The following is a 13,186-nucleotide window of genomic DNA, read 5'->3' as shown; positions in this document are numbered from 1 at the left end:
TTTTAAGCTACACATGGTTATCTGACACCAGGGCAAATCACAGCAAACCCTTGTCCTCTGTCTGACGTTTAAGTACAAATGTGGTCAGGTTATGAAAGAACTAAAAACAGGCAACTTTAAATAAAGAGCTTTCGGTAATTCAAAAGACAACCGAACCTCTTTAGGAATGGAGTCATATACCAAGCAGTTTAGAAGGTATTTTATGTATATTCTCCATCACACATAATAATAATAATAATAATACTACATTTAATTTATATAGCGCTTTTCAAGAAACTCAAAGACGCTTTACAGAGCAAAGACATAAAAACAAACAAACAAAAGATTTATCCACGTTTATCAATGGCCTTGGTTTTAAAGTAAGGGATTAGTGTCTTCTACTATTGAATTTTTAGGCAGCCATGTTCAATTGTGAATATTTCTAACCCCATGGCAAGATTCCAGGGTATCAAGTTAAATAAAGAGGATCCTAAATTTGTCCAATATTACTGTTTTCTGCCACAATCACAAATTACAAATTCAACTCTGCCAAAATGAATGAGACAGACTGTAAAAATATAGAAGTCCAATTAGACTAAATTGCTTGGAAATAAATCAACACTAACATTTAACATTAACAAAGAGCTCAGACAAACATGACAGAGGTACAACTAAATGCAATAGTCAGGTAAAATATACAAACTACATCAAGTGCGTTATATTGTTGGTAGTCAATCAAACCAATATATACTGTGCATCCACCCTTACTCTCTCATGATTTTGCTTCAAACACTAATGTAGAAGAATGACCACAAGGCAACTTACCAGTGTGTCCCAACTTGGGTTTGCCTCTCGAGTCAACTTTAAAGGCAAGCTGAATGGGCCTGCAGACCATGGTGCTGGCACAGACTGTTCCAAGGTACTGCATAAGGAGATCTCCAGTATTCTCTTCATGCTGAAAATTAGGGAAACAAAGATTAATTAAACTTGCAGGATGCAATTTGCAGCAATCTCACAATTGTTTTAATATTCTATTCATTCCTCGAGCAGGATGCCAAGCATCTTGTTTGTAAAACAAGGACCTGATAATTAGCCATTAATCATGGCCACGTCCATTAGGTTCAAAGAGGGAACACGATACCATTTAATTCTATACAATAAATGTTGTTTGAAAAAAATCAAACCTCTTGCCCTATGGAACACACAGCTGGAGAGCAATGGAGGAAGAAAGGTAATGTGTGATTTGGTAGCGCCTCCCCTGTTTACAAGTTTGAAGGTTGTAAATTAAAGACTAAGCAAAGCCATTTAATATATCTGAGGAAAGATAGATTGGATAGGTGATGAGATAATGGAACAAGATCGCAAAGAAAGGGTCTAGACAGGAAAGGTAGCGCAACATGAAGTCTGATAAGAATGAGCAAAAGAAGTTGTGTAATGAAGAAATAGGCAATGGCAAAGAGGCTGGAAATGGGATCGTTTTCATAACACAAACGTCCTAGTGCACAGTTCAAGGAGCACCAAAACCAGAAATAAACAAGCTAATATTAGGATTTAGGACTTTGAGAAAAACAAAAACTTTCATTTGTATCTGACCTTTTATGTAATCAAGGCATTCCGAGGTGCCTTTGATTTTAATCGGCATAATTTGCTAAGATCACCAAAAGGCAACATTTTACACAAAAGCTGAAATTTACTTTGTGAATTTTTCATTTTTGATTTTTTTAAATGAATACAAGTACTGATTCGAAATAGTGCAAGAGGAAGGTACTAACACAAGAAAGCAGCAACAACCAGTTAGTCCTACACGAGACCTTACCTAGATATAAAGGAAAAATATCCATAGTCCCATTAAAAAACCTGGGTACAAGAAGTGATTACAAATTGAAGGAAAACATGTTTCTTCACCATGATAAAAATAAGTAGAGGTTTAAAAAAAAAGATCAATATTAATTATGAATGAAATGGAAGTAAGGCCAAAGGAAAGAGAAAGATGGTCAAAACAAGTGCATTAAAAATAGATAATGACAGAAAACCAGATCAGGACTGAGCTTTTGCCGAGAATGTACATGTAAACTGATATATTATGTTCCGAGAAATCATTAATTGACATGACCCAGAGTGCAAGTTCTGAAGTTGTTGGGATGATCATACCAAAACCTATACCCGGATTAGCCTTAAACATTCAAGGAAGAGGATATCCTAATTTTCATTATCTTTCCTGAATTTACAAAGTAGAAAATAGTGATTTAAGGTCAATGGGAGAACAATTTGTAGAGCAGGCTGTGTTAAGATTGAATGGAAGTATCAAATGACTGATTTCCAAAATAAATATCCAATGGCATCAAAATGAGTCAATGGGAAGTTAATGCATCCCACCATATTTTAATCCATTGTGCGTTCAAATTGTTTGCCTTTTAACAAATTATATTAATCGCTTACGTTTTAAATTTACTAATTTGCTTCCCTTAAATTCCAAGCCACACAGGCGCGGCTTAAAATCGGCCGCAGGATCTTCCATCGCCCGGCGAGGGCTTTAGAGTCGGGTGCCTCAATCGCCTTGACATTGCAATTTTGACTGCCCGACCACAGGTTAAGAATCAAGAGGGAGATAAAACTTTCTATTTTACCTTCCATCGAGGTGCCTGGAGGAAAGTCACTGTGATGGATGTGTGTGTTGAATTATGTAGTTGTGTGCTTTTGTTGCTTTTTTGATGTTGCATGGTAACTAAATTTTGTTCAAACTTGTTTTGAATGACAAATAAAGAAATTCATTCATTCATTCATTACATTTTCAAACTCCAGAGAGTTGATGTTCCAAGTATTAACCAAAATAGTTACAAGTTATTGTAAAATAGTCCATCCATTAACAATGCAACTTTTGTTAATATTACAATAGAAGTTTTCTACTTCGCAGTAAATTCCACTAATAAAAATGATTAAATGTGTTCAAACACAAAACTATTGCTGAAACAAAAGATTGAAACCATTATCCCAACTCCCCCAAATAAATGAGCTTTGAAAGCAGGGACAACTCATTTGTCTTCTTAATTAGGAAGGGGAAGGTCATGGATGGGCACGGTCATGGGTTTTGTTCTGACAAAGGATTTTCGATCCGAAAAGTTGATTTTGTTTATCATTCCACGGATGTGGACTGACCTGCTGAGCATTTCCAGCATTCTCTGTTTGTATTTTACATTCCAGCATCTGCATTTTTAAGAGTTTTATGAGTTAAGATTACAAGTTTGGCATGCAATATAGATATTGCATTCCAGATTTAATTAACAACATTGTTACTTTTTGAAGGACATTACTGTGTGCAAAACAGCAGCCACATTATGGTGATTTTACATCATAACTTAACATGAGAGAATTTATTTCAACAACTGCACCATTAAATGTCAATTTTTTCCAGAAAGTTTTTGAATTTTTGAAAAAGAACAGACACAAAGAGCAATTTTCCCCAAATGAAAAGCAGATAATTTCACCAACAATCTGCAGGATACCTACAAGCAAATTATACAGATGCCAATCATACTGCTGCCATTAAGCTTGATTGAAGGGCAATTATCAATCATTTCCAACAGGCTTCAAGTATGTGCGCGTGTACGGACACACGCAGCCCGCCCCACCCACGATCCAAGTACAGGATGGTGCCTGAACAATAGCGAATCTTGTGTACTAACTCAGTGGGGTCTGCTATCATACACGGCACCTAATATATAGGATTGTCACTGGATTGCATGCAAGAAAATAATTTCTCTCTACTTGGGTATACACGACAATAAAGTACCATCGATAAAATGACAAGCAACTCACCAATTCGTGTCCACTGCGACCCTGGTACTGGAAAAGCACATTTCCCTGCTGAACGACATGTTGCTGCAGTCCTTCCCACTCTGTGGAGCTGAGTTGCAACAAGTCTGCCACCTGTTTATCTTTACAGTGCACCCAAGCCTCTGCCGTGCCATCCTCCACAATAATCCTGTAACAAAACAGTTCTTAATATTAACCCAATATATTAACCCAATCATCAGCTCAAACGTATCTTACAATCTGGTGCAAATCTGTGCACTATGCCTACATGTGGTATAAATTGGACATGTTCTCCCTCAATTGCCATGGTTGTTAGCGACTGGCAAGTAAAGCAAGTCATAGAGTCATAGTTTGGAAACAGGCCCTTCGGCCCAACTTGCCCACACTGGCCAACATATCCCAGCCACACTGGTCCCACCAGCCAGCATTTTGTCCATATCCCTCCAAACCTGTCCTATCCATGTACCTGTCTAACTGCTTCTTAAATGTTGGGATAATCAAGATACTTCGTGATTTGGTTTCTGAAAATAGGAGGAAGGAATGAATGGTCCAAAGGTAAAAGGAATTAAAGAAAAAGCTATTGGCAGAGTTTATAGATCAGTTTTACTGTGGTATCAAGGGCTGTACACTTACAAGTTGGCTTCAACAAGATTCAAGGCAGGGGCAAGAATGAGGACTCGAGCACTTCCTGACAGGCTCCAAATAAAATCACTCAATTTCACCTTAAATACTGCGCATTTATAAACACTACCACAGAACAAGAACGAAGCCTTGAAGCATTGGAACCTATTTAGGCGTTATTGCAGGTATAATAAGTTACATTCAATAAATTAAATTATGGGAAATCTATGCTTAACCACTTAATAGCCAATAGTGAAAATTGTGACTATTCAAAGTCCCTTGCAGGGTCAAAAAATGACAATGCATGTGCCAGTCTCAAAAAATATCATTGATGACATACTAATGGAACAGTGTCAAGAATGGAGTCAGCTTTCAATGCAATCAAGATGGACAGATGGACTGCAAGGACTTGAAGAGTCATAGGGCATGGGAACAGATCCTTAGGCACAACTTGTCCATGCCGACCAAGATTGTTCATCCAAGCTTGTCCCATTTGCCAGAATTTGGCCCAGATCCCTCCTAACCTTTCCTATCCATCTTATTCCATAATGTCTTAAGAGGAAAGAAGTGCTGGAGATTGGTAACAGAAAGAGAATGAGGGAGACTTCTGAAGGGGATACGGCAATTATAAATTTACAAAGGGCACTGTCTGGGGTGAAAGCACCTACGAATGTCCACACGACTGATGAGCTCTTCAGTCATTCAGAAAAAGTAAGGAGGCAGTAGAAACCATAGAATTAAATTTGATGAATGATGTAATAATTGTTCCATAAATTAATGTTGCTGGTCAAAACTTCAAGGTAAATCAATAAAAACTAACACCAATCTTCAATTCCAATGGACCTCTTCATCGGTTTGCCTATTATTTTCCAGCAACCTGCATGAAAGGATGGGTCACAGATGCTGGCCCTATCAGCAAAACCCATACAAAAAAAATCTTTGCTTCAATACACTGCCTGTATAAAACCAATTTGTGTTACAAAATAAAGACGTTCTGTAGTGTTGCCAGTAAATGTAGAAGACAATGAAGGAAAGTGCAATGAAATAGCAACTGTCAGAAGTATTTGTGTGTACTTTCCATCTCAGCAACTTATTTTTGTATAGGTCTCAAATATATGAATCTGTGCATTCATTTTAAAAGTAATTGGTTTAAATACTTTCACTGTTCATTCCACTTTGTTTATTCTCTTCATTTAGCCACATCTATTAAACATATACCGTAAGTGACTTGCATCCTAAATCAAATGGAGACAGTTGAAAAGTTGTTTTTTCAATTTTTTAATTAAGAAACGCAAGCTGTTGAGAACAACGAAGTGTTGGAAAGTAAGGCAAAAGAACAATAAATCAAAAGAAGTCCTGAGTCACCGTTGTTGACATGGCTTTTACATCCTGAAAACCTTTGGCGGGCGAAGATTGAAAATCAGTGCTCCACGAGCAAGTCCAAAGTGCTCAAACGAAGAGGGATAATGTCTTATGAGTGAAAATTGGAAGCAGCAATCACAAGTGCAGAGAGGTCCTCACTGAAACAAGCGGCAGGGAAAATACTCTATGACAGGCAAACCTGGTAAAGGACACTGTCAAAAGGAGCAGGAAGGCATACAGAGTAAAAAAAGAAAACCACATATATTATAGAGAAGAAATGTAAACCTATGGCTACACTATTTTGTACAGAGATTTTTGAGATAGGCACAAAATAGATACGTAGAAAGGAATTGCAGATGCGGGTTAATGAAATAGGATCCCGACCCAAAACAGCACACATCCTTTTTCTCCAGAGGTGCCCGCCTAACCCGCTGAGTTAATCCAGCGCTTTGTCTAAGCTACAAAATGTACATTGTTTTCCCAATCCAACGTGTGGCAATGGAATTAATATTGTGAATATTTTTGTGGCATAAAACAGAGACCCAGTCTGTCTAAACTTCATTTGTATGTGTGTTTTAATATTAGGCTTCCATTGCTGATGGGGTAAAATAATAATCACACTGAACTAATCTTCTGGTTTTGGTTACTTTACAATCAGTTGAAAAGTGCCGTGTGTGTGTACACTGTAGTGTTCAGAAGCAGAACATTGTGGGCCCACTAAAGCATGTTCCAGGTTTTGAAAGATAATGCTAATCTTCCTTGACTTGCACAACACACTGGTTGCTCAACAGCCACTGAAACAGAGAGTGAACTTGTGGTGCTCATTTTAAAATCAGCTCCGAAATACTTGATGCTTACTTTGTATTAGCATGAAATACACCGACTGCAGAGGGGCAGGGCTCAGAACTTCTCGTACACCTTCCCTAAACAAAGAAATCAAATGACAACTTGGTTATTAAATGCATTCAAAAGTGCAATTAATGATTAAATTGATTACCCCGACTCCCAATTCGACTTTGAATTTTAATTCCCCAGCCTATTATTTTTAACATAATCCTTTGTCGTTGAAATATTTGTATTCATATGCTTTATGCTGTTGGAAATATCTGTATGTAAAGTTACTTTTATTACCACACTGGAGTGATCAAAGAATCATACAGCATGGAAACATGCCCAATTTGTCCATGCCGACCAAGATGATCCATCTACTCTCGTCGCACTTGGCCACGTATGACCCATGTCCCTCCAAACCTCTCCCATCCACATACCTGCCGAAATGCTGTTATAGTACCTGCCTCAACTACTTCTCTGGTAACTTGTTCCATCTTCCCACCATCCTCTGTATGAAAACGTTGCCCCTCGGGTTTCAATTAAATCTTTTCCTTCTCACGTTAATCCTATGTCCTCTAGTTCATGATCATTTAGAGGATCACATTCAAATATTCTAAATCTGCCTTTATGCTTCAATAAAAAACCCAAATTAACTTTGAATTTGGAGAATACTGGCTCGGTTAAATCTGTTAATGAACCGAACAGCAATGAAGAGAAACCTTCCCAGTGTAAGATGCGTTAAACATTTTAGCTGAGTAAACTCGGCATTCATTTTTGGCTGAGAGCAATTGTGCATTTTCAACTTCAAATTGCACCTCGTGTCCAAGCAGTGTTCCTACCTATTCTAAAATAAAAACAAGAACAAACCTGTTTATAAATACTGCTGCAACGACTGCACACCCACTTTAGTTGCAGCCTTTGAAGGTTAACCACATGGCAGCAAACAGTGCCCTGTCGGCAGCTCTCCTTCCCAGAGATTAAATCTCCAAGGTAGACCATCGGTGTACTTCTCGATGAACTGGAAGCAGATCAAGAAATAAAACCATTGGTTTAAGATAAAAATCAAACTAAACGCCATTAGCCCCGAAATTTAACCAGTTAAATTATTTCCCCAACCATCACCACCAATGTTGATTAATCAAAATTCTTTCTACCATTTTTAAGTTTGGAGATACAGCATGGAAACGGGTCTTTTGACCCACTGAGTCCACACCCACCATCGATCACCCATTCGCACTAGGTCTATGTTACCCCACAGGGATACAGGGAAAACATGCAAACTCCACACAGACAGCACCCTCAGATAAAATCAAACCCGGGTCTCTGGCGCTATGAGGAAGCAGCTCCACCACTTCCTAAATTTAGAAAGTCCATAATTTACTTTTGCATCTGTTCCACATTTACTTTCAAATTATTACAAATGCTTTTGTTATCCAAGTCCCAAGTTGAAAAGAATGTAAAATAATATCCTAAAAAGTTTTTTTCTAAGAATTCTATATGCAGCCTGTGTTGTACTTTTAAAAGCAATAACTTACAATCTTCTCAAGTGAGAATGTTGTATAAAATAATTATTGGAGGAAATAGAATAGCAAGGAACAGTTGACAGAAGGATCTCGACCCGAAACGTCACCCATTCCTTCTCTCCTGAGATGCTGCCTGACCTGCTGAGTTACTCCAGCATTTTGTGAATAAATCGAGTTGACAGAAGGAACTGCAGATGCTGGTTTAAACTGAAGATGACACAAAATACTGGAGTAACTCAGCGGCACAGGCAGCATCTCTGGATAGAAGGAATGGGCGATGTTTCGGGTCGAGACTCGTCCATCAGTCTGCAGAAGTCTGAGTTACTCCAGCATTTTGTGTCTATCTTCGAGGAACAGTTGACTATTGTTGTGATGTACAGGTTCTTCAACATTGAGCTTTCACACAAACTAAACAAAGTGAAAAATCATACCAACCATTTATCCTCCGACAAAGAAAATGCAAGGACTGAGACACTACTCGAAGGCACGAATTTGCAGTACACATTGTTGTGCCTGAAACACAATTTGAACAATTAAACTGAGGTGGTAACTTCAATGAAAAATGTTTTTGCAATGTTACAGTCTGAACTAAGTTAAGGTGACTCAGCCTTTACAATTGGATTTGAAATCAGTCTTTTAAAAGTATAGTTGGATACAGAAGGCAGGGTGGCATGCATCAACATTCAAAGAAAAATCTATTTCTCAGTAATAAAGCAGGATGCCAGAAACATTCAGTGAATCAGTTATCTATGAAGAAATGAAGAACAGTCGGTATACAATATTAATCTGAAGTCTGAGTCTGAAGAAGGGCCTTGACCCGAAACATCACCCATTCCTTCTATCCAGAGATGCTGCCTGTCCCACTGAGTTTACTCCAGTATTTTATGTCTATCTTCAGTGCAAACCAGCATCTGCAGTTTCTTCCTACATTTTTATCCACCCTATCTTTCTCGTGCCACGGACTCAAAAATGATTTCAATATTCTATGTCAAGCCCACAACTATTTTGTTTTAGTGTTCCTTTTAATTCATACAGAAAAAAGGCCCCTGGAGGGCTGTATGAAGCACTTCTCAAAAACCAGATTCCATTCGAATTGATAAAATTAAAACCATGACATTTTGCCACCAGGCACAATTCCCATGTGAAATTAATTTGGATTGAGTGTGAGAATAGGTACTTCAGTAAAAACATTAAATTATGAATCTGACAAAGGTGAACTGAAATATCACCTAAATGCTCAAAAGTTAGGATTCAAAGGAGTTACTTGGCAAAACAAATCCAATAACCACTTGACCCTACAGATTGGTACAAAAATAGTCAACAACACAAATGAGATGTCAGCTTTTCATCTCAATGGGTCGGGATTAAACAAACGTAGCAAGGATTCAGTATAACTCCATGAAAAAATGAATTCCATTTTGCGCACTGCACCTCACAGGGAACATGGGGGACATCGAACACATTCTCCAAATTTATACTGGAGCTAAGAGGGTTAAATGATGAAGACTGGTGGCATAAATTTGGGTTGCATCCTCGAGTGTACAGAAGTTAATAAATGATTGCATTCAGGTATTTGAGATGGTACAGAGAGTCAACAAATGGTAATTAGTGTCCAAGGCATACAATCATGTAAGAGGAGGCTATCTTAAAAATTGGGCTTAAGCCACAAAACTACATTTGTCTTCATAGGCCATTGGAAATCAAGAGTTTCCTTGCAAAACTGGTGGGATAATTATCGTACTTATGATTGGTTAATAGAGTTAAAGTAAGAGTGTCATGGGAGCTGGAGCTAAGATATGTATGGCGTGGGTGACACGGTGGTGCAGTGGTAGAGTTGCTGCCTTATAACACCAGAGAACTGGGTTCAATCCTGACCACAGAGTTTTACGTTCTCCCCGTGACAGCATGGGTTTTCCCCGGGAGCTCCAGTTTCCTCCCACACTCCAAAGATGTATAGGTTCGTTGGTTAATTGGCTTGGTAAAATTGTCGCTAGTGTGTGTAGGATAATTTTATTGTGCGGGGATCGCTGGTCGGCACGGATTCGGTGGGCCAAAGGGCCTGTTTCCACACTCTAAACTGTGTCTCTAAACTAAATAAAGTCAACAGGCCAACCATGGTACAAGAGTGACAAAGCAGACTCAAATGGCTACTTTTTGTTCCTTAATAGAAAACTAACCTGGATGTTATTCTCTCCAAATCATAGAAAGCCACAATGGTTCCAGGCAAGATCCCAATGGTGTAGGTTAATTGCGAGAGGTCGACATAGACATCCAAGGCTATGGTTCTATTCTGAACATGACCAACGGTGAACTTCAGACCCCAGTCACCAGGAACCAATACACCTGTCGACAAGCAAAATACAAGGAATGTTAAATAAAACACTCACCTGGGAGATATTTCAAGAACTTAACCTTATTTAACTTAAGAGTGCCCAAGAGCACAAAAAATTAAATTGTCCACCCAAAAATAACGCTTTCTGCAGAAGGGTCCCGACCCACAATACCTCACCTATCTATGTTCTCCAGGGTTGCTGCCTAACCCACTGAGTTATTCCACCACTTCGTGACTTTTTAAAAAACCCTTCCCTTAACCTTTTCTTTTGTGGAAATCAGCATGTTTTCTCCCTTCACGACTGAGAAAGCACTAGAACTGCTTCAGGGCAGTCTTCAAAGTCTGTAGAAGTGTTTCGACCTGAAACGTCACCTATTCCTTTTCTTCGGAGATGCTGTCTGACCCGCTGAGTTACTCCAGCTTTTTGTGTCTGCTTCAGAGCATCTTCCATGGTCACCTTATTTGGGACTGAGATAAGAAATTCTGCCAAAACTCTGCAGCCTGCTATTATCCAACATTGCCATAATATATGACAGCATTTGATTCAAGGCACTAATTTCAGAAATACAGGCAACGTAATTTGCTGGTATAGTTTGTAATTTTACCGTATTCTTACCTTTTACATTGATATCAGTTATAAAAGATGGAAAGTTGGGCCTTCTTTTGGATTCAATGCACATTCTTTCCAATATAATTCCCGTGAAAGAGACAAGCGAAGCTGAGAAACTGGTAGATAATCCAAATATAAGACTCCAATTGAGGACATCACAGAATGTGCTTTCCTAAAACAAAGCCAAATTCCTCCTTTTTTGGATTTTACAATAAGTTAGAATTAATTTAAAGTATTTGTCTTCTAAACTTGGAAAAAATAAGTTAAAAGAGAAATATGGTGAACAGCGTCATTTTATGACTGAAATGTCTAATGCCTAAACACCTTCACAGGATTCCCACACCATTTAGTGCCCAGTGTTTCTACTAAAAGCACAGAGTGAAAGCATGGTATTGAGCTCAAGCACTAAAAAAAATGTCGCCTAATCCAAAACCTTTATTTTACGTAGAGTTCAAGCTTGCAATTGCAAAATGGCTATTTGGATTCTGAAATTCACTACAGCTCAGAGGACCATAAACGAGACATTGTAATTCAGGAGATACAGGATAGAAAAACAATCAAAAGAGCAGGGAAAGGGGTATTTTCCATTTTCATTTATACGCTTACCTGCCAGAGAGTATGTCTTGAACAGAGCTTGGATGAGGAATTTCTGAGGCCAATTTTTCAAAGTGACCAAATATATTTGTTTGGTTTTTGGAAAGCTGCAATTTAAATCATTTTACCAGTAAGCAAAAGGTTTCATCAATTCTATCATTTTACAACAATGATACTTTAAAAACATGAGCCAAGGTCCATAAAATAATGTAACATATTAAATGTTTGACGGCGCTGGGCCTATATTCGTTGGAGTTTAGAAGAACGAGGGAGGACCTAATTGAAATGTACGGAATAGTGAAAGGCTTGGATAGAGTGGATGTGGAGAGGATGTTTCCACTAGTGGGAGAGGTCATAGCCTCAGAATTAAAGGACATTCTTAGGAAGGAGATGGAGGAATTTCTTTAGTCAGAGGGTGGCGAATCTGTGGAATTATTTGCCACAGAAGGCTGTGGAGGCAGTCGGTGGATATATTTATGGCAGTGATAGATAGATTCTTGATTAGTACAGGTGTCAGAGGTTATGAGGAGAAGGCAGGAGAATTGGGTTAGGAGGGAGAGATAGATCAGTCATGATGAATGGCAGAGTAGGCAATGGGCCGAATGGCCTAATTCTATTCCTATCACGTATGACCTTATGAAACCAGTGACAATGAAACCCATGTTATTCATGACAGAATAATAAAGAAAAATAAATAATCTAATGGATCCTTTATTTACCAATGTTAAACCAATCTTCCCTCATTTACTTTCAATGTCTGTCATAGCATGTCATTGAGGTGAAATCTTAAACCATCAAACTGCACAATCCGGTAATTACAAGCATATATTATATATAACGGCAAACTTCCCATTCCCCATAACTCATTAACGTCAACAAAACATACAATGGGAAACAGATATCTTTGATTAACTTTTGAGTTCTATATTATCAGCTTACTGGAGATTGGCGTAAATCAGAGAACGTGGAAATATACTGGAACTTCCAGTCAGGTTGAACAACAAGGCAGCGAGGGCAGTTCATACGCTGTAGAATGGAGGAAGAGTGCTGTTCAAAAACAGATGCTCCCTGAATAAGTAAAATAAAATAAGAGCATGTTAATCACCTTGAAGTGGAAACTACACAAAATCAATTTGCTCAAGCATTTACTGCTGCAAAGTAGGATATATGGTGCAATTCTTGTGGACATTCTACACAGTTAAAATTAGAAAACAAAAGACAATTAAAAAGTCTAGACTTCTAAAAATGGATGTAAACAAACATGTAAATTAAAAGTCTAAAAACCCCACAAATAAATTACAAAAAGATGAAAGTACTTTCTTCTTCCCTTCCCCTTGGCCCCACAATCCTCATTGAATTTGATGAGGTTCGGGATTCTGCCCCAGCTTTAATCCAGTGCCGTGTAAATGCTGGCAAAGTCCGCACGGTTACATCCTACTTGCTGGCTCCATAGAGGTGTGTTAGTAAACATAGCACATCTTTTATTCACCAATTTTACAACTTTCATGTTCAACTACAAAT

General features: G+C 38.3%; 1 protein-coding gene across 1 annotated transcript in view; it reads right to left on the bottom strand.

The window, feature by feature from the left end:
* The window catches only part of ctc1 (CTS telomere maintenance complex component 1), an 80,570-nt gene that overhangs the window by 16,920 nt on the left and 50,464 nt on the right, over positions 1-13,186 (bottom strand). Inside the window, exons 15-23 of the mRNA XM_078427342.1 lie at positions 12,605-12,733; positions 11,678-11,772; positions 11,078-11,187; positions 10,307-10,472; positions 8,565-8,642; positions 7,474-7,624; positions 6,634-6,698; positions 3,796-3,961; positions 805-934 (exon numbers count right to left, since the gene is read on the bottom strand). Of these exons, the coding sequence (XP_078283468.1) occupies positions 805-934; positions 3,796-3,961; positions 6,634-6,698; positions 7,474-7,624; positions 8,565-8,642; positions 10,307-10,472; positions 11,078-11,187; positions 11,678-11,772; positions 12,605-12,733 (1,090 nt within the window). The remainder of the gene's footprint in view (positions 1-804; positions 935-3,795; positions 3,962-6,633; positions 6,699-7,473; positions 7,625-8,564; positions 8,643-10,306; positions 10,473-11,077; positions 11,188-11,677; positions 11,773-12,604; positions 12,734-13,186) is intronic.

This window comes from Rhinoraja longicauda, chromosome 33 (genome assembly GCF_053455715.1).
Source record: "Rhinoraja longicauda isolate Sanriku21f chromosome 33, sRhiLon1.1, whole genome shotgun sequence".
Taxonomy (NCBI): domain Eukaryota; kingdom Metazoa; phylum Chordata; class Chondrichthyes; order Rajiformes; family Arhynchobatidae; genus Rhinoraja; species Rhinoraja longicauda.
Note: the sequence above shows the minus strand (reverse complement) of the source record. Positions and strands in the feature narration are given on the sequence as shown.